The 24662-nt window shown below is 39.9% G+C and overlaps 1 protein-coding gene and 1 non-coding gene across 3 annotated transcripts in view; one reads left to right on the top strand and one right to left on the bottom strand.

The window, feature by feature from the left end:
* Nucleotides 1–24662, bottom strand: part of gfra1a (gdnf family receptor alpha 1a) — a 145710-nt gene that overhangs the window by 18771 nt on the left and 102277 nt on the right. For both annotated transcript variants that reach the window (XM_061744735.1, XM_061744736.1), the window contains 3 exons: nucleotides 21763–21872; nucleotides 20414–20548; nucleotides 2804–2985 (listed from right to left, as the gene is read on the bottom strand). In XM_061744735.1, the coding sequence (XP_061600719.1) occupies nucleotides 2804–2985; nucleotides 20414–20548; nucleotides 21763–21872 (427 nt within the window). The remainder of the gene's footprint in view (nucleotides 1–2803; nucleotides 2986–20413; nucleotides 20549–21762; nucleotides 21873–24662) is intronic.
* trnak-cuu (transfer RNA lysine (anticodon CUU)) lies at nucleotides 11890–11962 on the top strand. Its single transcript has one exon. It is a non-coding gene; the product is annotated as a tRNA-Lys (tRNA).

Here is a 24662-nt window from a genome sequence, read left to right as displayed (position 1 = left end):
GAAGTAACGCCTTTTCAATCAGCTGATGTCGTGATCATAGGAAGGATTATTGCGAGTCTGAGTCTGGACAGAGCAGCTCATTCTGTCAACAAATGCGTGAGAAAAATCATTAAAACGTTTCAAACAATATTCCTCAAACAAATATTAGAAGAGATTTGCAAACGTCTCCTTTTATACTGCTTTGTATAATTAAAGACGTCAAGGAATCAGGAACATTTTTATTGCATAAGGAGCAAGTAAGGACACCCATGATGTCAGGTCCCTCCCTGCATCAACAACCGTCACTGATCAATATCTGATGGAGCAGCGGGAGCGAGGGCGTCCAGCGGGAAACCTTTGCCCCGGACGACAACACGGGCCGACATCCACAAGCGCAACAACGGAGCCGGATGTTCCACTTGTGCAGGAGCAGCGGCCACATCTCTGGGCTCAGAGGCTTCTGGGACGGATCATCACACACTGACTGTATTGTAGCAACAGTAATCTTTATTCCAGGCAGAAATGGACACCGTGGGCAAAAGGAGCGTCCAGACTGATATCAGCAACAAGTCCCGGGCCCTGTGATGTCATGAATTCATTTCCACTTCTGTGACGTCACCACAGATGCAGAAAAGCCCACCTAGATTCAAGACCACATCCCTCCCAGAGACTGGGACTGCATTTTTCAGGAAGACCATTCAAAGCCAACATTGTGTTGGTATTAGGAATTCGTGGCCGAGGACCGAGAGCGGCCTGCAGCCCTGACCCGTCCCAGACTGAGAGTGTGGGGAGGATTTACACAACAGAACCAGTGCTGTTGCTCACTTTAAGATGTGACCGCAGAAAAGGTACATACATGAAACATGTCAACGCTCGGCATCCTCAGTGTCACAGTGGTTTTAAAAGAAAATGACAAAACTTTATGTTCCCAGATGTTTTGGTTCAGACCTGGAGGAACAGACGTATACTGACAAATCCACTGCAGAAACTCACTTCTAACACAGAAAAAAATCTTGTGTCAAGAACATCAGAGGACTATTTCAGACATTTAACAAATTCTAATCAAGAAAAGTGATATTTTGCTTGAAAAGGACCATTTTTTTTCTAGATTTATGGAATAATATTATTATTTTTAGAGGATCTGTTTTTGCAGTGTGAAACAAGCTGATGATAAAAACGTAAGAACAAAACTCAAGAATCAAAGGCATCTTCCTATTTGCATGTCCATATTATCCTTATTTTTTAAAGAAACAGAAATGTATTCTCATAATACTCAACTTCTAATAGTAATGTTATCGTCTAATAGAAAAACGACTCCAGAGACAAACATCTGTCTCTCTGGTCCTGCAGCTGCTCGTCTGAGCAGCAGAACCACCTGGTCCATGTGAACTCACAGAAAGACCTTCAGAGTTTTGTGTTAATGTTGTTCTCACTGCTTTGGGAAATATGAACAGCACTGGCTCCCGATATATCATCATTCACTGCTCAGGCTCAAATTACCACCAGATCAGAAATGTAGCGCCTGAATTCTCTGATGATTTAAGAGGTTGAGCTTCAAAAGTTTTGCACTCCAAACAGCACAAGAAAAGAGATGTACATGTTCAAGTTAAAGACAAATCAAACCTTCAACTCCAAGGTTTCTCTGTTTTTTCTCACCAAACAAGAACAGCAACACTGCAGGTCAGCGAGGACATATTTAGTCTGCACTGGTGCATCAGTTCTCGGCAGGAATTTGGTTTTAATTTTAAACAAATAATTCCAAGAACTATTATTCTGACTTTTCTTTGATTGGGCAGCTTCTATAATAAAACCATGCAGAGGTTTATCACAGAGGAAGTAAATTACCCAGAGTTCACGTGTGTGTGAGCACCTGATTTTCATCTTTCGGGAGTAAATAAATTAAACGGAAGAATGAAAGTGGTGTTTATGTTGTAATTAAAGCCCCCGGGCTGTAAATGACATAAAGGATATGCTTCAAAGATATTATTTCAAAAACAAATCTGCAGAGACCGTGAAGCCAAGATTAGTTTAGACTGCGCTGTGGTGAAAATGACGTAGTGCAGGTGAGATAAAGTATATCAGGGATCAGGCCTTCAGCGGCGCTGCAGCTCAGAGAGACTCATGCCCCGTTTACACGGAGCAGAAACGGTGGTGTTTTCATGCGTTTTGGCCGTTCGTTTACACGAAAACGAAGCTCAAAGTCACCAAAAACCATCATTCCTGAAAACTCCGGCCAAAGATTTGCAAAAACTCAGTCTTCACGTTTGCTTGTAAACAGAGGAAAACGGATATTTATGCTTCAGAACGTCACATTATGGCTGATTTATGGTGCTGATTTATGGTTCTGCGCCTACGCCGGATGGGTACGCGGCGACGCGGACCGTACGACGTAGGCTCTGCGTCGATTTAACGCAGTACCATAAATCAGGTTTTATGCAACATCATTCTAAAGTCACACTTAAAAGTAACTCCACTTCTCTGTCACTCCAAACCAAAGACTCTCGTTCATCTTGGAAGTAACTGGAAGTTACTCGTGTCATTTGTTGATGTTTTTTTCCAGGATTCTGATTGGCTAGCATGACTTTATCTTCTCGTTACACTGCCCCCTGTAGGTTTGGCTGCTCATAGCACCTTAACACCGTATTTATGCGGGTTTGTGTAAATTATTAGATTTTTCAAAGCGTAGAGGGGGAAATATCCGTTTTTGTAAATCGACAGCTCTGTGTAAACGTGGGCTCAGCCGGCCTGGTCTCGTGTAACCTGCTGATCTGCCGTCAGTCAGTCAGCGCTGAGGGGACAGAGAAGCTGCACGTGCGCGACTGACCTGCAGGTTTCCACAGAAGTGGTAGATGCCGGGGTCTGAGTTGATGCTGTTGTCGATGGTGTTGGGGTTGCGCTGGCGGGTGCGTTGGTAGGGGGTGGTGGTGGAGGTCGTGGTCTGCACGGGGGAGATCGACTGCCACACCCCGACATCCGTGCCGTTCCCAAACGCCTGGATAGCATTACCTGCAGATGGAAAGGTGGGAAGGACACACGGCAAATCAAATCAATCTTTAATCATGTACGACGTTTCAACCACCTCAATACCAAAGTACAGTAATCCCTGGCTATAACACGGTTCACCTTTCACGTCTCGCTGCTTCACGGATTTGCATTGTGCATCGTGTTCTGCATTCTGATTGGCTAAACAGTCTTTGCTTCTTCACTTCCTGTATCAATAACGTTGGTTGCTTAGCAACAAGCTGAGAACGGCCAATGAGCTTCAGCAGCAGCTCAAGAACGGGACCTTTGATGAATCGATCATTACAGTCTCAGATATAATCCATGGTGGCATGTCGGTTTATAAGAATCTTTTTGCCCAGAAGAAAAAAGAGCGACAACAACGACCCATAACTATGTTCTTCTCTGGAAAAAACACACCTGCACCGCGGCTTTAGGAGAAACAATTTGTCCTACTGTACCTATTGAATTTTTTTTCATAATCATTTTTCATTTTCTCCCGTTCAAATCTAATTTCTCTGCAATTTGAAGTCTTGTATAATAATTGTAAAAAAAAAAAAAAAAAGGTTGCTACTTTGTGGATTTCACTTATCACGGGTTCTTTTTGGAATGTAACCCCTGCGAAGAACCAGGGATTACTGTATAATAAAAACAGAGTCAGAGTCAAAATAAGAATATGTCAATAAAACAAATCAAAATGGAGAAAAGTGACATCAACCCCCCCCCTCTGATAAATGCATGGATGGCTCTCTCGAGGTCTCCAGGGCTTGACTTTAGCACGGAGAGAAAGGCTTGCCTTGGCAACACAATCTGTTGATCAAATGTTAAACTGCTGTCAGATTTTTGCCCACGTGGTGAAGGTGAGGGGCCAGAGCACCAACACCGCCTCGCTGGGCGGGAGAAACACTTTACACTCACTTTCACTCTCGTTCAAACAAAGAAAGTTTTGGGACAGCCGGAGTTTGACGTCATCCAAACAACCGTGGATGGAGCTGATAGATCATAGACTGAAATATCTGACAGTTTATCCTTTTTAACAAAATTAAAAAAAAGGAGTACTATGTTTTCAGCCGAGTGAGCTGCCTGTACATCAGACCGGCGCACTCACTACCTGGTTTTAAATCCCCTCTCAAAACTTTATCCCTGCTCTTTTAGGTTATTTTATCTTTTTGCTTTTAATTTCAGGCCGGCCGATCAGTCTAAGGTACAGTTGACCTTTTATTTTTTGGCCTTTAAACCAGTTTTTGAGATGTTGACTTTATTTGTACCAAACTTTTTTCTACTTTCTACTTTTCTATTGTCTGTTTATCTATAATCGTCTCTGTGTCCAGCACTTTGGCCAACTGTGTTATCTTATAAATAAAGTGATGAATAATAGGTAGAACATATCTGATGCAGTAATAAACTAGTATATATTGTTCCATATTTATGAATTCACCTACCTATTTATTTATTCACATGTATTTATGTGTGTGCATCGGCTGCTGTGTGGTAATAAAGTGGTCGTGTCGAAGGTCTAAAGCACGATTGGTCACATGGGAGCCAGAGACCAATATAAAATCCTTTCGGGGGATATAGAATGTATTATTTATTATTTATCATTATAATTATTTTATTTGGACAGCTGTGGTCCTCCATATATCTTTAATAAGCTGAACTATTTACATATAAATCTGCCACAGCCCAACTCCCAGCTGGAGAGTTCAGCGCCCACCTGAGTCTCCCCATGAATCACGGGCTTGTTAGTCCCCAGGTTGGGAATAAAAACGCTCGTAGCACCGGTCTAAACCACAATCATCGGATATTAGAAGGCGCTTAGGTTTTGTTATAACTTTAGTCCATTATATATTCACCTCAGCCTCCAGAACCCGAGTGCTGACGTGGCTTTTTACTACTGGAGTCCATTAGCAGATCTATTAATAGGCTGCACGGCTTTGATGTAAAGCACCCGCACGTATCAGAGGAAAGATGAGCTTTACTGAGCCGCCGTTTGAATGTAATGATATTCTTCACCCACCCATCCTGAATTATGACACCGGCGCTGTGGTAAAGGAAGGAAGAGCTGATCTGCATAACTGCTCTTTAAACCTATTAAAATATTTACACAGACGCGTCTACGTGCCTACGCGTGCACGGTGAGAGGCATCAGGTCCTTTTTTTTGCCTGTTTTCCTCCATATTTTCATAAAAACGTGTGTCAAATCTATATAAACTATGCTGCAAATGACACATATGGAAATCTAAGCTTTTTAGCAACATCCTTACAAAGATCCATAATATCCAGTGAACTAAGAAAGGTAATGCTGGAAGATTTAGAGGGAGTATATGCAGATTTAAGAGGAGAAGCTACATCCGTGCATCCGATCCAGCTGATGGTCAATCTTCTGCGTGCCTTGGATGGAGCCTCCGTCAGTTTCAACCCGTCTTAGGGCCGGATTTACTAAAGGTTTACGTGTGTAAAAACGTGTGCAAACTTGACAGCACCCGCAAACCAATGTGCCAGCTGATCTACTAACAGCGTGCAAATATCTCCATTTACCACCCGCAATGAGATTTACCAAGCCTGAAAGTAATTGCGGGGATTGTGATTGCGTCTGTATTTAATACGTTCGAAAGGAAAGTGCTAATCTCCACATGCAAAAGGAGAAATATTTTATTTGAATGTTAAATCGAGTATTATTCAGCAAAAGGTTGCCACAGGAGGCACATTCATTTTTTTATTTGTGATAATAAATAAATCACGTGTTTTCATGGAGAAAAAAGTGTTTCTTATTGTGCACCTGTTCTGCAGTCATACCCCGGTGTTGTGCCGTATTCAGCACCCCTGCCGTGAAAAGCACCCCCGTCTGACAAAAATGATATTCTCATTCCGTGTCACGGTCTGTTTAGCGTCCAGTTTTGTGTTAATGATTCATGTTTAAATGCGCTCATGGATTCCACAATAGTCATACTCTCCCACAATCACAGTCACAGAACAAAAATCGGGTAAATGGTTATTGATGCCATTAATTAATAGCCTGCTTACTGTGTTGTCTTCCATAATATTTGTAAATATATATAATATAAACTCCTAAGTATGTGTTTGTGTGAGTGTGTATATATAAATATATTGAAGTGTCAGTGTGTTGTTTTTTTTCTTGGTCTACTTATCATTGAATATACGAGGGGGTGCTTTTCACGGCAGGGCTGCTGAATACGGCACAACAATTTGCCTCTTCCACTAATATCTCTAACTCCAACTCGTCAAATTTCATTTTGCGCTTGCGACTATATCCTGCTTTCCATCCAGACTCTCCATGGCGCAAAGTTTGCGCCGCAAACCGTAAGACGCGCAACACCTCATTTAAATACTGCGGTTTGCACCTGTTATCAATTGCGCACGCAATCTTAGTTGATCACCCGCAAAACACACAACAACAGCACGCGCAAACTTTTTCAGTGCACACGCAATTTAGTACTCTTTATTTAGGATCTTAGTAAATCGGGCCCTTAGTTTGGTCCTTTTCCTGCTCCATAAATACCAGACACTGGATGGTAGTGAGGCCCTAAATTCACCTGTTTTTTTTTAAGTAAACGTGAAGCTGCACATTTCCTGCAAGGATGTGGACTTTCACAGCCTGAAGCCAGCGAGACTCTAGGTAAACTCCAGGATTCAGCAGATGGTATAACTACCTTCAGCTGCACTACTCTTCAAGTATTGTTTTCTGTATTACCAGTCATTATTGCGGGCACATTTTGGCCTGTGCTTCTTTATAACGCTCCTTCAGATCATGGAGGTTTGCAGACATCTTATTGTGTACATCTGCTCTCTCATGATTGGCAATCATCTTGAATATTTTCCGCTTGTTAATAATCTATAAAATAATGGACTTAGGTTTGCTCGGAAATGATCCTGTAACTCTTCCCAGATGGTAGGGCAGTAACATCTGCTCCTCTAACATCATTGCTGATGTCAGTCCCCTTTGGCACTGCATTAAGACCTTCGGGACTAAACAAATGATGCACTGAATGGTCACAGCCTCTGCTGCATAAAGGCACCACTACACTGAGGAGCCACCGGCTCCCGGTTACTCCAGCAGCGGTGTTCGGGTTAGTTTTAGTTCTTGCTTCTGCTTTTTGGTTGCGTTTTTCTAAAAGAAGCATGGTTATATGTAATATTTGATTATATTCATTTCTTTATTATTACTTCCTGACATGTAAATCCTTAGAGCTGAAAGGAGGTGCGCGTAACCTTCGCCACAAACCTGCTGGTAAACTGAGAAGAGTTACTGAAAACAATCCAGTTTTTGTAAAAGCACAGAGTTTGATTTCCATCATTGCAGCTTTTATCCAAAGCGACTTACATCTGAGAGAATAAAACAAGCAAGAAATGACTGCAGCCATGCTAATGTTTTATGTTCCCTCCCACCCAACACAACAGTCCTTTTATTTAACAAAACTACATCAAACGATCATCTCCTCATAAGTGCATGCAGCCTTCTCAGTGCTGAGTACTGCAAATACTGTAGCAGGCCAAATCTTCTAACTCATCCTGATGAGCAGAGAAGTTTACTAGATGCAGAAAAGCTCCTTAAAGAGCTGAGTCTTTAGCTTGCTCTTAAAAGTAGATATAGACCCTGCAGATCTGACAGTTTGGTGGGTCGTTCCACCATCGGGGAACAATGGAGGAGAAGAGTCTGATACTGATTTCACACCACGTTGTGGGGGAAACACCAGGCGTCTTTCACTGTTTAACTTCAGAATGTGTTGCTGTTATCTGAAGTTTAACTTCAGATAACAGCAACTTCTATAAGAGTTTAACTTCAGATAACAAGCTAGAACAGCTGTGGCCGGTTGATTTTCAAAGGATTTCTCCCAGATGAAGATACAGATTGCCCAACCCTGGATTTTATACAACTTTTGTTATTCCCCGACTCCCTGACAGTCCGTTGACCTGCACTGACTTATAACTTGTAACAGTTTGAAGCTCTTGTTTTCTGACCGACAAACAACCTCTCAGAAAGTCCACTCGTTATATTTCATATCATGACTTTTAATATTCCTCTCATAATAACCTAGAGCTTAGTTTGGAGGATGATCAAGCCATCCTAAACATTAAAAAATAATCAAAAATAATTACAAAGGAAAATACACACTTTATGGCTGATATTGTGTATAATCTATAGAGCAATACATGTCAACATAGAAGTCCCGATAGCAAGGGAAAATGACTGCAGTAATCCCACCAGATGGTGATTGAAATAATTAAAATGTCAGGCGGGGGAATAAATGCATGTTTGCTTGAAAGTTGGAGTCACTCCATCGACTTTGAAACTAACAATTCCTGGCCTTCATTTCTGAGGTGTAATATTCAGCACAAATAAGTCATTTTTGTCAATATCCTGCCGTCCGGTCGGCGTGGGCTTATTAAACCTGTGCTCATGTGTGTTGGGTTGTGCAGCTGGAGCTCCGTGTCCAGACACCAGAAGGCTGATGAGTGTGTTTCTGAGTGGCGATGGGCTCCGTCTCCTCACCTCAGGCCTGTTTACAGAAGACTGTGTGCCCCGGGATGTTTAATATGATTTCTGCTTGTAGAGGAAAACAGCTTCTGTCTGATGATTGTTTGCGAACTTCACACATTTTCTGTTATTTGTGAGCAAATGATGTTTCTTTGTCGAGGTAACAGTGACGTCTGGTGAGTGTTCAGTTCATTGTTAGAAAAACAACTCATAAAGCAATTGTTGCCTTGTTCAGAAATCAAAATCAATCACAAATGATGAAGCAAATTAAAAGTCAGAGAGGCCAGACTGGGAGTGTTTGCACAGAGGAGGGATAGTGAATATATTGGTACGGATGAGGTTGGAGCTGCCAGGAGAGACATTGATGAACCAGGAGATTTATGGATGCAGAGAAAGAAGATGTGAAGGTAGTCGGTGTGAGCAGTACTGGAGTTGAGGGGGGATGAGGGGGGATGGCATCCCCCCCTGAAATAAAAACAGTCAAAATCATCCCCCCTGTAAAACTGCCATCCCTCCTTTCCATTCCTTATGTCATTTCATCAATGAATGTGGTTTTACTGCTATTTCAACATTTAGAGTCATCACCAGAAAAATAACACCAGAAAGATTTGACAATTTTCACCTGTTTCAAGTAAGTTTTCACTTGAAATAAGTAGAAAAATCTGCCATTGGGACAAGATTTATCTTCTTATTACAAGCAAAAAAATCTTGTTCCACTGGCAGATTTTTCTACTTATTTCAAGTGAAAATCTACTTGAAACAGGTGAAAATTGTTGATTTTTTCTAGTGATGAGTCTTGTTTTAAGTGTAATGAGATTCTTTTTTACTAAAATGAGACATTTTAACCAAAAATAAGACAAATATTCTTGTTAAGATTGTGAGTTTTTGCAGTGATCCATTTTACTTATCCTGTGAAGGACAGAGTCATATTGATAAGTTCAGAAAAGTGTTTTTTATTGTTGTGTTTTGATGTATTTGATGTAAGCCCAGTGGATATTTAAAGCTTACAGAAGGCTGCATTTAACTGCTGCTATGTCATTCCTGCAGTATTTCTGCAAGTTTTTTGGTAAGTGCTATTATTTGGAATATATTATATTATTTGTAATCAGCACAAATTATCTGTCCCCCTATTATCAAATCCACCATCCCCCCTGATTTTTTTTTTTACAACTCCAGTACTGGGTGTGAGGGAAGAAGATGCAGAGGACTGGGTTAGATGGAAGAAGCTGATTGGCTGTGGCGACCTCTGAAGGGAACAGCCGAAATAAAAAGAAGAGACTGTATGTTTGTGTTCCTACATCATAAATGCATTTATATTTTAAGCTTGAAGCATGACATCAACAAGCTGACAGGTAACAGACACGTCGAGATATACAACTGATTAGCCCACTACCAAAATATTTACTAGTTGCAGCCCTTATTATTATAAAGGTTTAAACTCACCACAATGACTAAATGTCAGGAAATGAGAAGATACAGTAGTTTTAAGGGTACAAAACTAACCTCAAGTGTATTTGCATAATAAAGTGAAGGACAAAGACCCCTCGGCTTTAGCTCAGCCGAGTAAACGTGTTTCTGTTTACACGGCATACATGAAACAGACTCACAGCCGCTGCTGATGAAACAAACACTCTGATATGCAAGATAAAATCAGTGTATAAACGCTTGCTTTTATTGCTGTGCATGGATTGCCCTTCACTTTTGCCAACTTTAATCAACTGGTGAAATGTATCCAACCCTCCGCGGCTAAACTTCAATACCTCGCCAAGCTGAAACGATCACTCGCTGCTTCCCAATCTGTGAACTGCACTACAGACGAGGCCGTTAGACACCGAACAGTCGAGCCCCAACGACCTCAGCGTTGCTGCCAAATGACCCATTCACACGGGACTGGTATTACCTGAGCACCTGCTTCATTTGAAAACGCTCATATGGAAGTGAAAGCGTCTGATCAAAAACTCCAAACTTGTACTTCAGACCTCATTTTGACAGGTGAAAACCAAATATTATGGTAAAAAGTGTATAGAAGAAAAAATCATCATCACATATGACATTGAATGTCAAATGTAGTTTTAGAAATCTACCAATACCAATATCAAAAATATCAAAATATCCAATACGGGTAAGGATATTGGTGATTATTTATGTCCGTGCACCATCTGATTATAGGTCAATTTTACCTTGAAATTGCTGTTTTAAGTCTCCAAGAGGTGAAGCAGCAGGGTGCAAGTTGTTGGACTGAGATAGATGTCTGGTATTAACATTGTGTTGGAAATATTGCAATAGTTTAGGCTGGAAAATGCCCCCCATAAAAACTGTGATGTACCAATTATTCAAGGCTCAATAGATAATTATGCACCAAAGTATAAAATTAATTTTTTCTAGATGATCAGCTGTTGTTGGTCATAAAAATGTTGGATTTCACTATGTAACTGAACATCTGGAGCCGTGCTACTGTTTCAGAAGTAAGGCTCTGAAACTATATTAATATTCTTTATCTGATATTAAATTAATTTGTAATTTAGGAAAAATTAAAAAGTAACACAGCAGTATCAATGGTCAATGTTCAAAGCATCGTAAATAAAATCTGTTTCAGGACATCTCTCTGTGTTGTATTTTAGTTGAAAAAGGTTGCACTCTGTTTTCCACGAGCAGCAAACACGTGTTAATGTTCCCTGGAAGACCTGGTGTTGGAGTGGGCCTGGCGTGAACCTGCTGGTTCAGGGGCAACTAATAAACCACTCCCAGTTTGGGGGAATGTTTCTGTGGTAAAATGGTCTGACCTGCCATACCAGTTCACTTCAAGAACATTCCCCCTTGTGAGATGGGTCTGCTTCCCCTCCATTACACACTCCCCCAGTACAGAACAGGCTCAACTGTTTGTAATGGGGCTGGCGCAGGATTTACACAAACATAGACGTGTCCAAGAGACCACAACCAAGATGACCGTCATTATTCCAAACAGGTCTCACCTCTGTTGTGAATGACCAGGATAATATCTTTAGTCTTTAAAACCAAAACAACGGCACTGAAAGTCTTTCTCTCTTTGGAAAACTGACAAGAGTCATTTAGGGGGTGTTCCTACTGCCATTCAGGATGGATTATAGTGATACTTGTCTTGTTGCTGCTCTGCCTATGTGTGTAACGTAATGTGATTGGTTGTGCACCTAACCCAGGGGTCTGCAACCTGCAGCTCTTCGTCCTCATTATAGCGGCTCCCTTCGGCCTTGAAAAAAAACCTAAAAATAAATAAATGATATTTCTGAATTCATTTTTATTCATATTATTATTTTATTTTGATGGGCATTTATGTTGGAGTTTGAGTTGATGCCATTTCGTTTTAAAATAACTATATTTAATTTCTAGGGTATTAAAAGGTATTAAAAATACCTCTACTAGCAGCACCATCTCAAGCCCGGCTAGCTCAGTCGGTAGAGCATGAGACTCTTAATCTCAGGGTCGTGGGTTCGAGCCCCACGTTGGGCGCACATTTATTTTTGAGAATTTCCCCACTGTGGGACTAATAAAGGAAATATCTTATCTTATCTCATCTTATCTTAATTTGTCAATGAAAATATACGTCAGTCACATAACGTCATCAGCCATCTTCATTAGCCTTCATTGCCAATGTCACTGCCTTACCTTCATGCTTGATATGTGGCGAGAAGATATTTATCAACAAAAAATGTAACGTTGAAAGAAAGAAACTTCCAAAACAAGCACTCTGCATTTGCTGAAGAATACCCAACCGAAGATGCAAAGAGCGAAAGAGAGCAATTTTGGAACTGCTACGAAAAGCTGAAGAGAGCAAACTATCTTTCAAGAAGTGGATTACTTCCCAACAGTCAACTACCACTGCAGGTTTTGTAGCAGCTCTGGAGATCGTAAATAGGGGAAATCCATTCACACACGGAGAATATATGAAAGATTTGATCATAAAAATATCAGAGCATCTATTCTTTTATTTATTTATTATTTTATATTTATTTTTAAAGCTGCTAAGCTGCAGCTACATTTTTTATTTATATCAAAGTTGGGATAGTTTCTATTTCACTTTTACACAAATATAGACTTAAATAGGCGTACAGTTCACAGTTTAATTTATTTCAAAGTACGCCTACTAATGCACACTGCACTTTGGTTATATTTAGTGGTTGTAACAGCTAAAATTAATAAAAGATGAAAACTTTTAAAATCTCTGTTATTTTTTGCGGCTCCCGACAATTTTTTTTTGTAGAAGTGAAGGGAAAAATGTCTCTTTTGATAATAAAGGTTGCAGACCCCTGACCTAACCAGTGACATCCAAGGCCAGTTCCTTCTGCACCCTGCAAATCAAATCCAGAGGAGCCAGACTCATTGTTTGTATTGAAGAGGGAAAGCAATAGGATGTCTGGCCGGGCTCGTATTCCCCACCTACCTGCAAAGAAGTCAATCAAATCACTTTCCCAAACTGTCCCCGGTTTCCAGCTCAGATCAACGGACACTCATGTGATCCCCACCGGTGGGAGCAGCATGCTGCTCTTGAACCAACGTATCATTTACACCGGGGTTCGCAGCTTGACTTTGCCTCACACAGACGACTGCATTACACTTTTATATTTTATTTTATGTGCACAGGATTTTCTTATGCTTTGACCTTTGCATATTCAGGGAATTGGCACCTGAAAAGCTCTGAAAACATTAAGGCTCTAGTGTTGTTTTGAGAAACCAAAGCAGTGGCTAAGAACGCCAACTCGGGAGTCGCCTTACAGGTAACTCTGATAGGCAAATTACAGGATAGATATCCAGTTCCTTTCTTTACATTAACATACTTTTAGGGCAACTATAAAGATAAAACACCTGACAAATGGGGCATTGTATCAATAGATTATGGGCATTTTCTCAATAACGTTGAAAGCCAAACTGCAGGCAAAGCAAAGCATTAAGTAGTGATCAATTCAAACAAACTAATTAAAAAGTCTAAACTATGGCATGAGAACAAAAACACGTCTCTCTTATTTCCCATCGTCCTTTTTCCTGCCTATTCCCTGTCTTCTTCTGGTTCTCTGTAGTCGTGACCCTGTAGCTGTGGTGTGTCAGGATCTTCAGGGTTGTCAGTTCCAGTTACTGCTGAGCCAGCTTAATGAGAGCAGAGAGAGGCAGGGCATGAAAGGAGGAGACGAGACCACAGACCGGGTGAGAAGGAAATCGAGCACAATGAAAACAAGGGAAAACAAATCGTGGCAAAGGGAAAATATGGGTTGGTGGAGGAAGATAGGGGGAAATACAATTTAGTCTCTAAAATCAACGAACGTACCTGCTGCAGGAAATCCCTACTTAACTGAACGACTGCACTTCATCGCATCACACACTGCAAAAACTCAACATCTTAACAAGAATATTTGTCTTATTTCTAGTTAAAATGTCTCATTTTTAGCCAAGAAATCTCATTACACTTAAAACAAGACTCATCACTGGAAAAAAACAACAATGTTCACCTGTTTCAAGTAGATTTTCACTTAAAATAAGTAGAAAAATCTGCCAGTGGAACAAGATTTTTTTGCTTGTAATGAGAAGATAAATCTTGTCCCACTGGCAGACTTTTCTACTTATTTCAAGTGAAAATTTACTTGAAAAAGGTGAAAATTGTCAAATAACAAGTTATTTTTCTGGTGATGACTCTTGTTTTAAGTGTAATGAGATTTTTTGACTAAAAATGAGACATTTTAACTTGAAATAAGACCAATATTCCTGGTAAGATAATGTGTTTTTGCAGTGCATTTATGTCAAATTTCAGTCCGTTTTTACACAACTTGACATCAAAGTGCTCTGGATGACTGCTGGAGGAAGAACCTTTGAGTAGTTTGGTGTTTTTATGAAAGCGTAACTGTGAGAAATTCATAATTATATCAATAATTTTATTAAAAATATGGAATCAGACGCCATGGCGCTGTATAAGGTTAAGTGGATAATGAAAAATGAATGAATGAATACCGGATCAGAGGAAGTTAGAACTGTTCTATTCCCCAGAATGAGAGCAAAAACCCAACTATTTTTCCCCTGCTGGGCATTTTAGGTCAAAACTTTAAGTATTGCTTAAAGCTGGTGTAGATATACCAAATTGTCAGATCAACTAGTTCATAAGGTGTTGACAGATGCGAGTTAACTTCATGAAATCTAATTTGCTTATAAAGAAAGTTTGCCTAATTAGAAATGCCAATCTTCATTGATTTTGGATCATAACATCGTTAGAAAAAGGCCAAAGAGTATATTTTGGCCACACCCACAACTTTGGCATGAAACTATAAAACAGATTGAGCATTATTAATTTTCTAAACACATTTTAAATGATCCCACATTTAGTGAAACTCAGCTGAAAAACCTGTGCTCGTTGTTTTTATCTTACTATTATTATTTTATTTCACTTTCATTATGTCATGAAAGTGGTGTGAATATTTTAATGGTTGAAACTGGTGGAAATAGTGTTTGATTCAGGACCTTTTTTTCATTTCCAGTGTTGAGCATCGATGTTTAATTGATCACATAGTAGTAATTCCACCCCCAACATCTTTAGCTAAATGTCTTTCCGTTGGTCTGACGTGTCCTCGTGCATATTGCTGTAAAAGCTCTACCTCAGTTGGACTAATAAACTAATTCAAGATCTTTTGTAATGAGTCCATCATCAGTCCATTACTGTCTACCAAAAGACAATACCGCAGGAAGAAACAAGGACAGGGAGGAGAAGGGAATAATAGATGAGTGAAGGGGTTGACGGAGAGAAGAGTCTGTGGAAACGAGGACGCGTCTTGTTGGTGTTTTCTAATCTAACTGCCGTCCTGACAGAGCAGAATCAAACCGCTCGCTTCGCCTCTGCAGAGCAGAAACTCCCGCTGCAACTCGTCCCTTTGTTGTGACTACAGCTCATTATCCTCGCTTTTCCCCGTTTTATGAGCCTCAGAGATGTTCTGATCAACTTCAGCGGGCTTAACTTTGCCAAAGATGTCCGTTAAAGTTTAGAAAACTGGAACCCAGAGAACATCCCAGGTGACAGAACTAAAAATAATACTCAACTGGGCTTTTGATCAAATTAAACTCCCAGAAAGTTAGAAGATGATATGTTTTTTACCATATCATAACTTGCAACTGGTTGTTGATATCTATCTAACACGTTATATGAATAGCTGAGGAAAACGGATCATTTTTTTCAAAAATAAAACAGATTTCATATTTGACAGAGGACTATTTGTTTCTTGCGATCCATCACTCAGCACAGGTGACCTGAGCAGCATGCAGCCTACCGGACCCCGTCTCCATCCAGAGAAATCAATGAAGAACCAGATTACATCAAACTGGATCGTGGATGGGGCAGCAGGTGGCAGACGGTGTAATATGAAAACACAAAAAGCACTTTCAACTGTGTTTACCTCAAATCAACCTGGTCCTTCTCTCCATGGTGCTGGAGGAAACTCAAATGTTTACGTGTAAAAAGGCGCGTCCCATTAAAAGATGGGTAAAGGTGGCTCACTTCAACAGTTCTGCAAGGAAAGTAGCTCTTTCAATGATTTACATTTAATAATAATAATTTACAAATAAAAGTCAGTTTGATGAAGAATATCATGATAATTGTTAAGTTAGGTAGATTTTCTTTTTTTCTCTCTCTCCTTTTAGCACCATTGTCATATTTTTTTTCTTTGAGTCAAAAAATAATATGACTATCTGTGTTTGACGACAGCTATTTTGTGTTATTTTATAACTTTTTTGTAGTTTTGGTTTAGTTTTTTGCTTGTTTGTTGTTGGTTTTTTATAATTACGTTTATTGGAAAGTTTTTTTTTTAAATTGGGTAATTTTTTTTTTATTATTACATTAATTGAAATTTGATTTATTAGGAAAAAGTGACAGATAAAATAAGCTTAGTCTTCTTTCTCTGTTCTGTAAAAACTCTGTTTTTAGTTTTTACTATTTTATTATGTCTTGCTTTACTCATTGTGCAGCACTTTGGTAACCGTGTTGTTTTATAAAATGTGCTATATAAATAAAGTGGATTGGATTGAATTGGAATCTTTCTGTTCCCTTTCACTCAAGGAAAGAGATTTGTTGTAATTATATTGAACTGTTTTGTTTTTCTTTTAATAAATGAAATAAAGAATAAAATAAATAAATAAATACATTTATAATTTCAGAATAAATACGTTTCTTTAGGTTTAAGACTCTTATTTCACAAAAGTCCTGCCTACAACATTCCAGTGGGATTTAAAATGTGTATTTTCAGTCAGATTTGTTGGTGTTCTGAGTTTCAACCTCTCACAGTGTATTAAAGCATGCTGATGCCTGAATCAGTAGCTACAGGCTGTGTTTCCCTGAGGCAAAGACACTCACCAACCATGACACCTCCACTACCGTGCTTCACAGTTGGTCAAATGCTCTTTACTTGAAACTGTGATTGGGTTTTCATTTTGATGGTGACGCTATGTTCAAACCCTACACTTCTAATACATGCCCACAACTGTGGTACATCTGGTGACACACAAACGAGAGTTTGAAGTAGACATTGAGGGGGGTGTTCTGTGGCCATGGTTGAGTTAATTTAAGTTTCGGGGAGGCTTTTGAGGCCGTATTGTTGTCTTGCTGTATTATGCTCTTGGATCGTAGTAATAGCAGATGAGGCATGTGATCTTTGCTGGGAGTATTAATGGATGTCAGCGATGTGGTGGACAAAGGTTAGGTTATCTTTCAGGATGAGTCTGAGGTATTTGAATGTATCGACCCGTTGTGTTACCACTGATGAAGATCTGATTAGACTGGAGATGAATGTGTTGAAAACTAACTCCTCTGTTTTCTCTCCACTGATACGGAGGCAATTATCTGTGCACCGCTGTGTAAAACAAGAGACTGTGCTGAAATGAGCAGTGATGGAGTTGTGGCCAGTGAGGAGAGCCGGGAGTGCAGCGTACATCAGGGTTTTTGTAGTATGCCGTGATACAGTCATTAATGCAACACGTGTGCAGGAAGGGGCTGAGAACAAAGCCCTGAGGGGCTCCGGTGATGTCATGGTGGTGTCAGATGTTACAGACCCCATCCTCATGCCATAGTAGGATGGATGGTAGGAAAAGAAGAAACTACTTTTCAGTGTTTTGAAAGCATATCCTGTATTTCAAGTAAAGTGACTATAAACACTGAAACCTTGAAATAACAAACCTTTCAACTCTGTTGCCATCTGGGTCTGAAAATATATAATTTAAAGAGTCTTTCAGATTTCTTCTGTTGCATCACAGTTGGAGCTGGGATTAAATACTTATCCTCTCCATCTTTATCCCGACCCATAACAGCATAAGCATTGTGCTGGATTCATCGTCGCTTTGAAATGTTGGTTTTAAACTTTTGCTTCAAATGAAACATTTGAAAGTCATTTTTCAAATATTTCATGAGCTCAAGAGTAATAATTTAAAATGTAGTGTTTAGTTTGCTTGGCATTGTACTTTCATTGCATTTTCAGACTAGCAAACCTCATCTCTTAAAAATAAACGCTGTAAAACATTGCTAATATGAGCAACAGTTAACATAAGCCACCAAAAAAAAAGAGAAAAAACTAAACTAAACAAAGACATGGAAGTACGGCTCAATAGTGGAGTCCAGGGTTTACTGGGCTTTATGTTTCTGACTGGTGTCAGACTCGCTGGTTGGTTGTTGCTACATTCCCCTGGGCGTCCTCCCGGTGGACACACCCGACCCCCGACTGGCTGCTCCTGATGTGGAGGAGCAGGAACTCTCCCGGAGTCTCTCCCGGATGACTGAACTTCTCCTTCCATCTCTCAGGAAGAGTCCAACCACCCGACGGAGGAAATTCACATCAACTGCTCGGGTCACAACCCGCAGCTCGTGACCCGAGGAGCCATTGGAAACGTGGATCAACCGGTAGACAAAAAGCCTTGCCTTTGCACCCCAACTCTCTCTCTGAGATATTTTAACTCCTCCACCTGGTCCCAGACCTGGAGAGAGCATGGTCTTGATCTGGAGGTAGTGATGCTCATCACGGCTGCAGACGTGCCAACGACAACTGAAGACACCTCTGTTCTCTGTATAATCAAACTTTAACAATAATGGATAGAAAACCAGTCAGGTACCACCACTCATCCTCAAAAACTATAACTTACTAAGCTTTGAAAGCTTTAGTGATTTATGTTTTCTTAAATCAATTTTTAAGTATAAACAACTTAGCACCTAAGCCACTTTGTCGATTTGTTGAGAGTCAAAACAGCAACAGAGTCACCAGAACCTCCTCAAACCACAACTGCAAAATCCCGCAGGACAACTTTGGGACTGTCAGCCTTCTCCTATCAGAGCTGTAAACTCTGGAACTCACTGCCATCAGAAATTAAATCCAACTCAGAGTTTAACATGTTCATGACCAAAACTAAAACCTGGTTAAAGAAAAATCTAAACTGCACTCATCTGTAAATGTCATGGTTGGTCCTCCAGCCTTCAGTGATTTTCCACTCAACTCTCTCCTGCTCACTCCATCTGCCAGCCACGCCCACCTCGTCACTCTCTCCTATCACCTGCTCTCCCAGCTGCAGCCCCTCAGCAATCAGGACAGCATAAAAGCTTCTCACTCCTGCACTCTCACTGCCAGATCGTCACTCTGTTTGTAGATGCAAGACCTTCCAGCATTCCCTGTCTTGACCTCCCGTTGCCGACCCTGTCTGTTCCTGGATCCTGCCTTGTCTCCTGTTCTCTGTTGCCTGACCTTGTCTTCCAAACTTGACACTGATTGCTGCCTGATCCTTGTCTTCCATTCCTGCCTGCTCTTCGTCCCTGTTGAGGGTAATAAAGCAAACCAGACAAACTACCACCGTGTGCTGCATTTGGGTCCAAAACCTTACCCCGTAACATAGTGTGTATATTTGTGTGGGAGAGTGAGTGAGGGAAGGTTTTATATCATGTAAATGCAATATTGCATTATTGTATGGTCTTTTTAATTGATGTATATGAATTTGATATTGTACTGCAATGTTGTGGAAGAGCCAACTGGGGACTGGAGTAGAGAATTAGCACGAGCTATAAACTCTACATGCATCACATCAGCTGCAAGCATGTATCTATGTTTGACTGCATTGTCCCTGTCAAATAAATAAATACAAAAAAAAAAAAATCACCAATGCATGCGCTTTCAATTCAGTTCCATTTAATTTGTGTCAAACACCCGTCTGCACCTCAACGTTAAGCTGTATGTCAGATCCAGAGAGTGAAGTGGAGGGAAGTGGATTCTCGTACATCGTACACTGGAACATTGTTGAGGAAACTGCACTACCATCTTTTTTACCAACGACCTTTCTTAAAGATTTCTGGAAATGTAAACTCAGGAAGGAAAACACACCATGGCTCCCTTAAGGAAGCTCTTTTTATGTGTCTTTTACTATTAATAGGCACAGCTTAAAAAAAATATGTGGAAAAATTTAAGAGTTTCTATGTGTTCTCATTTTTGTCACAAGACAGCCTGAGTACATGCGTACAGAGTACAGAGAGATAATGTGTGTGTAAGAGGGTTTCTTAATTGAAGTCATTGTGTAAGAGGATGAAAAAGCTGCTTTCTGTCAGAGATCTGGAACAGGAGTCCACACACACACACTTACACACACTTACACAGTAATATACACACATTAAAACGCTGGTGCAAGATGACTGGTTTCTCCATAAGTCTGTGGGATAACAATACAAGCATGGCAATAGGATATTTTTGGTTTAGAGGAGAAACAGGGAGAGGGAGACACCAGCAAATAAAAGAAGCGGATATGAAAGCAAAAGCAGGGAAAAAAAAAAGACCTGCAGAGAAGAGTGGATGAAAATAGATAGCAACAGCGCCGAGCAAAGAGATGCCGATAAGACTGAGAGGCAGTTGAAGGGAGAAGGAGAAAATAAAGGAGAGGATCAAGCAGCTGCCGTGTTGCGGAGAGACTTACGGAGGCAGGTGTTCTCCGTGAAAAACTCTGTGAACTTATCGCACTCGTCCTTGTTGTTGCCACTGTTGCTGCAGTCGCAGTAGGGAGAGACGCTGATTTTGGGCGAGCGCAGGTAGTTGGGAGTCATCACGGTACCTGCAGCAGGTGGACAGGAGGGTTCAGTCAAGCATCCACAGACAATGCCTCCCAGGCAACTGGTGAAACCCAAATGTGCTGCCAACCGTCTAAAACGAGCATTTTAAACCCCTTTAACCGTCATCATCCTCTTGTGTTTTTTTTTTTTTTTTTCAATATCTTTTTATTTCACAATAGAAAGGCAATCAGAAACATCCTTAATGACAGTAGGTCTTACAATTTTCTTTTGTGCACACATGCCAAATCTCGCCTACAACCCCCCCCCCCCACCAAAAAAAAAAAAAAAACACAAAAACATACACACGAAATAAATACATAAATAAATAAAAATAAATAAACTGGGGAAAAAAAAATATGGAAAATAAAATCAGTAAGTAACAGTAGGGGATACATAAGATACATAAAGTAAATGATAGCAATAAAACAGCGATCAGCGTACAATGAAGTTCTCTAAACCAGAAAATAATGGGAACCAAAATTCTTGAAAAAGATGGCCATGGTTATATTTTTCCAATGTTAGCTTTTCTAATGGTAGAAATGCTGTGATTTGGTATATGAAAGTCTTATAAGATGGAGGGGAATCGTTCTTCCAAAATAAAAGTATAAATTTTTTTGCAAAGTAAGTGATCAAAATCAATATCCTGCATTTTTTGTTATGTAGTTGTAAATTATATGTGTCATTTAATAAATATAAACTACTGCTTAAATCCTCTTGTGTTTAATGATAACTGCAGAAAGATTAACAAATTTCATCAAGGCTACAATCATTCTTCCCTCTTCTATTTTCCACGGGACCACAGTGGGCTGGATTTTGTGAAACAGAATGTAGAGGAGCTGGAGTTGGGAAGAATAGGCTTTTTTTTCTCTGCGAGGGAAAGCAAATAACTTCAGTCAGTGATTTCTCACTCCCCCAATGGATTGCTCCCTCTGGCAGCGCTCCAAAATAGCCTTTTTTTTTGTGCGTTGCAGTAGGCAGAATGAATTGGCCCTGTGAGGACAGTGTGCTTATGTGCAGCCCGTTTTAATGGCTTGAAATCCAAAATAAATAAATAAATGAAGTAAAACTGAGAGGACAGTGCGGTTTGATTAGTAGAAATACTTTCTTGTACCAGTTTCAAGATACTTGCTGTTATCTGGAGGCGTAAACATCTAAACCCGTGAAACCTGGAATAAAAGCAGAGACCAGTGACAATCAAGTGCACGTGTTGACTCACCAATCAGACCCGAGTACGAGAGGAGGCAGTCGGCGTAGTTCTCCTTCAGACAGCCTGACAGCGAGCGCGGCTCCGGCTGGCAGTTAACAAAGAAGTCAGCCAGTCGTGACCTAAAAACACACACAGATCCAAGAGCCATCTCATTCTCCGTACACCATTACAACTCCGATGCACGGGGTGGTCAGATGGTCGTAGTGACTGTAAATGCTGAACAAAATGCTCGGTCCTAATTAGTGTACTCTGGAAGTCATTTCTCTCAATTCAATTAGCCGGCCTAATGGCCGCCCTCAGCGAGGAGAGATGACCCCCTCACGTACGCCGCGGCTGCATTATATCCTGGAATGAACGAGGATAAAGCCAGCTCCACGCCAGACCTCTCTGAAGGGAGATTAGGTGTGATGCATTGGCTCTTTAGCACAAAATAAAACCTTTTTAATGCTTTTTGGATGCTAATAAAATCACAACATTGTTCTGGACAATCTGGAGCAATTTTCACAGATGTTGCTGAGATATGTTTTTATGCAGGAAAGAAAGGCAGACAGTCAGAAGATTACAGCTTCTGAGAAAACCATCATTTATGTGGAGATGAAGTCAATATTGTTGGAATGGCACAATAAAACAGAAAGCACCGCAACACTAATGTAGATTGTAAAAAAAAAAAACAGTGGATGTTCTTGGGAAGATGATGGTAAAAAATGGCTCAGAATATTATTCTTTTTATACAAATGTGTCAAATCACATACATATTAACAATCTTAGCGAAGTGAATGTTGCAAAGTTTAGTTAAAAAGGAACCTCTTAGGCATTTGACACTAGGGATGGGCGGTATGGACTAAAAAATGTATCACGATAATTTCTGGCATTTATCCCGATAACGATAAAAATGACGATAAAAAAAATACCAATTCAACTCCACCTTTTTAACTATAAATCTATCACCACATTCAGTCTTTGGAGCCCCCAAAACACTGCTCTAAAAGAATAAAAAATGCTACTAAAGTACATCAATTAAATTAAATTAATAAAAACCAATTAAATTAGTACACCTCTACTGCAAAACTGTAATGACTCAAATGAAACAAGTTTGAAATGTAAAAACAGATTCAACATTTATTCAAACTGTAATAAATAAATAAAATAAATAAATAATAAATAAAAGTTCACTGAAAATAAAATCCTATCAGTGATGACCTCTTCTAATATAAAAAAAATTTGCAAATTAACCTGTGGTTGGAACATGCCACAAATTAGATACTATTGAAATTTTTTTTTTGTAATAGTCAAACATTATATCAAAATGTAACAACCATTTCCTTCTGTTTTTGCAGACTCTTCACATAATAGATGATGTTTGCTCCTCGTCTCTCTTTTTAAATCCAAACCAGCTCCAGAGCTGGAGCCTCGTTTAACGACGAGCTCCTCGCTCTCAGATCCGCCTTCCGCCATGTTTGTTACACAAAAACTTCATCAACGGGAATTTATCCTTTTTACCGCGAGATTTTTTGACGGTATATCGTGAACGGTAAAATATCGCCCATTCCTATTTGACACAATATAATGCTGTTTGCAAAATCCTGATGTTGGAAAAATGTCTGAAGCCATTTTCCAAAGAGTTGGAAGATCATTGGTCTGTCCAGATTACACGACTCACTGTTTTGTAATTAGGAGTGTTGAAGTGTCTCTGTAAAGTGTCTCTGTGACGGATTCCCAGGGGAAGGTCACACACCACAGGATCTGACAGCAACCTGGTCGCCTCATTGTTTCGTTGCTAAAATGTGGAGACCAAACATTTGTCTCAACCACGCACAAAACTAAAGTTCCAAGCTGCTGGTGCTGTGATTTATTCAGAACATTAAAAAACCCCACCATAAATAATAAAAGAGAAGACAAAGAACATGTGTTAAGGAATTGATTAGCACCCACAGGTAGTAGATGTCATCTGTGCTGAGGGTAAATTAAACTTTTAAGTAACTGGAAAAAGTAACAGCCTGCTATATCGTGATATGGCACTATATTATCATATTATCATATTATTGGCTAGTGTTGGGTCTTATGGATACATTGTCAATTTATTTTGTATTATTTTTAAAATTGATTGAGTACAATAGTTACTGTATGTTTGTTGCATGTTTTGTACAGTTCTAGTTAAATATTTGACTTGTAATAAGAGTTAAGATGACATTATTACTATTCTCAAAAACAGCTTTTATGTGCTTTTATTTAAGATTTTATATCAAACTTAACATATACACACTAATATAAGTGGTTACGATTGAACTGGGCTTTGTGCTTGTATTTTTTTCATTTAATCAAATTGTAATTTAATTTACATGGGGTGTTGTACATAGTTAGGGTAATGCTATTCATTTTATCAATTAATCTACTGTGAAAGGCATGGCCACCAAAGCCCACTGTAATTAACCTGTACTGCACCAGACAATGTGCAAATGCAAATAAGTCTGAAACCTTTCAATTAAATTTCTGTTCCTCAGCGGCGAGTGTCTCAACGACGCTTCTCTGATCAGATCAAACCAGAGGCGTCAGAAAAAGCAATCAGGACTCCGATCACACCACAGGCAGCACAAGATCAATGTTTCTGATTCTGCAACCGCAGACGAGCTCTCAAATTCATCTGGCTCTTATCAACGCCTAAAAGCATGACATTATCACTATCACCATCTTGTGATGAGAAGCTCTCAATGGGAGTATTTGATGGTTTTAAAAAGAAACCAAATAAAAACATGATGAATGAAGTGTGATTTCTGCAGCAGAGCAGACTTCTCTGTCTGGAAACAGATGTACAGTGTCAGCACTAAAGCCTCCACATACAGTACGCATGTTTTCATACTGTATGCACTCCCGGAATAATCCTTTTCTAATCACAGCAGCCTGCTGCACGG

Source organism: Cololabis saira, chromosome 17, assembly GCF_033807715.1.
Source record: "Cololabis saira isolate AMF1-May2022 chromosome 17, fColSai1.1, whole genome shotgun sequence".
Classification (NCBI taxonomy): Eukaryota; Metazoa; Chordata; class Actinopteri; order Beloniformes; family Belonidae; genus Cololabis; species Cololabis saira.
The sequence above is the reverse complement of the archived record's forward strand: the minus strand, read 5'-3'. Positions and strand labels throughout refer to the sequence as shown.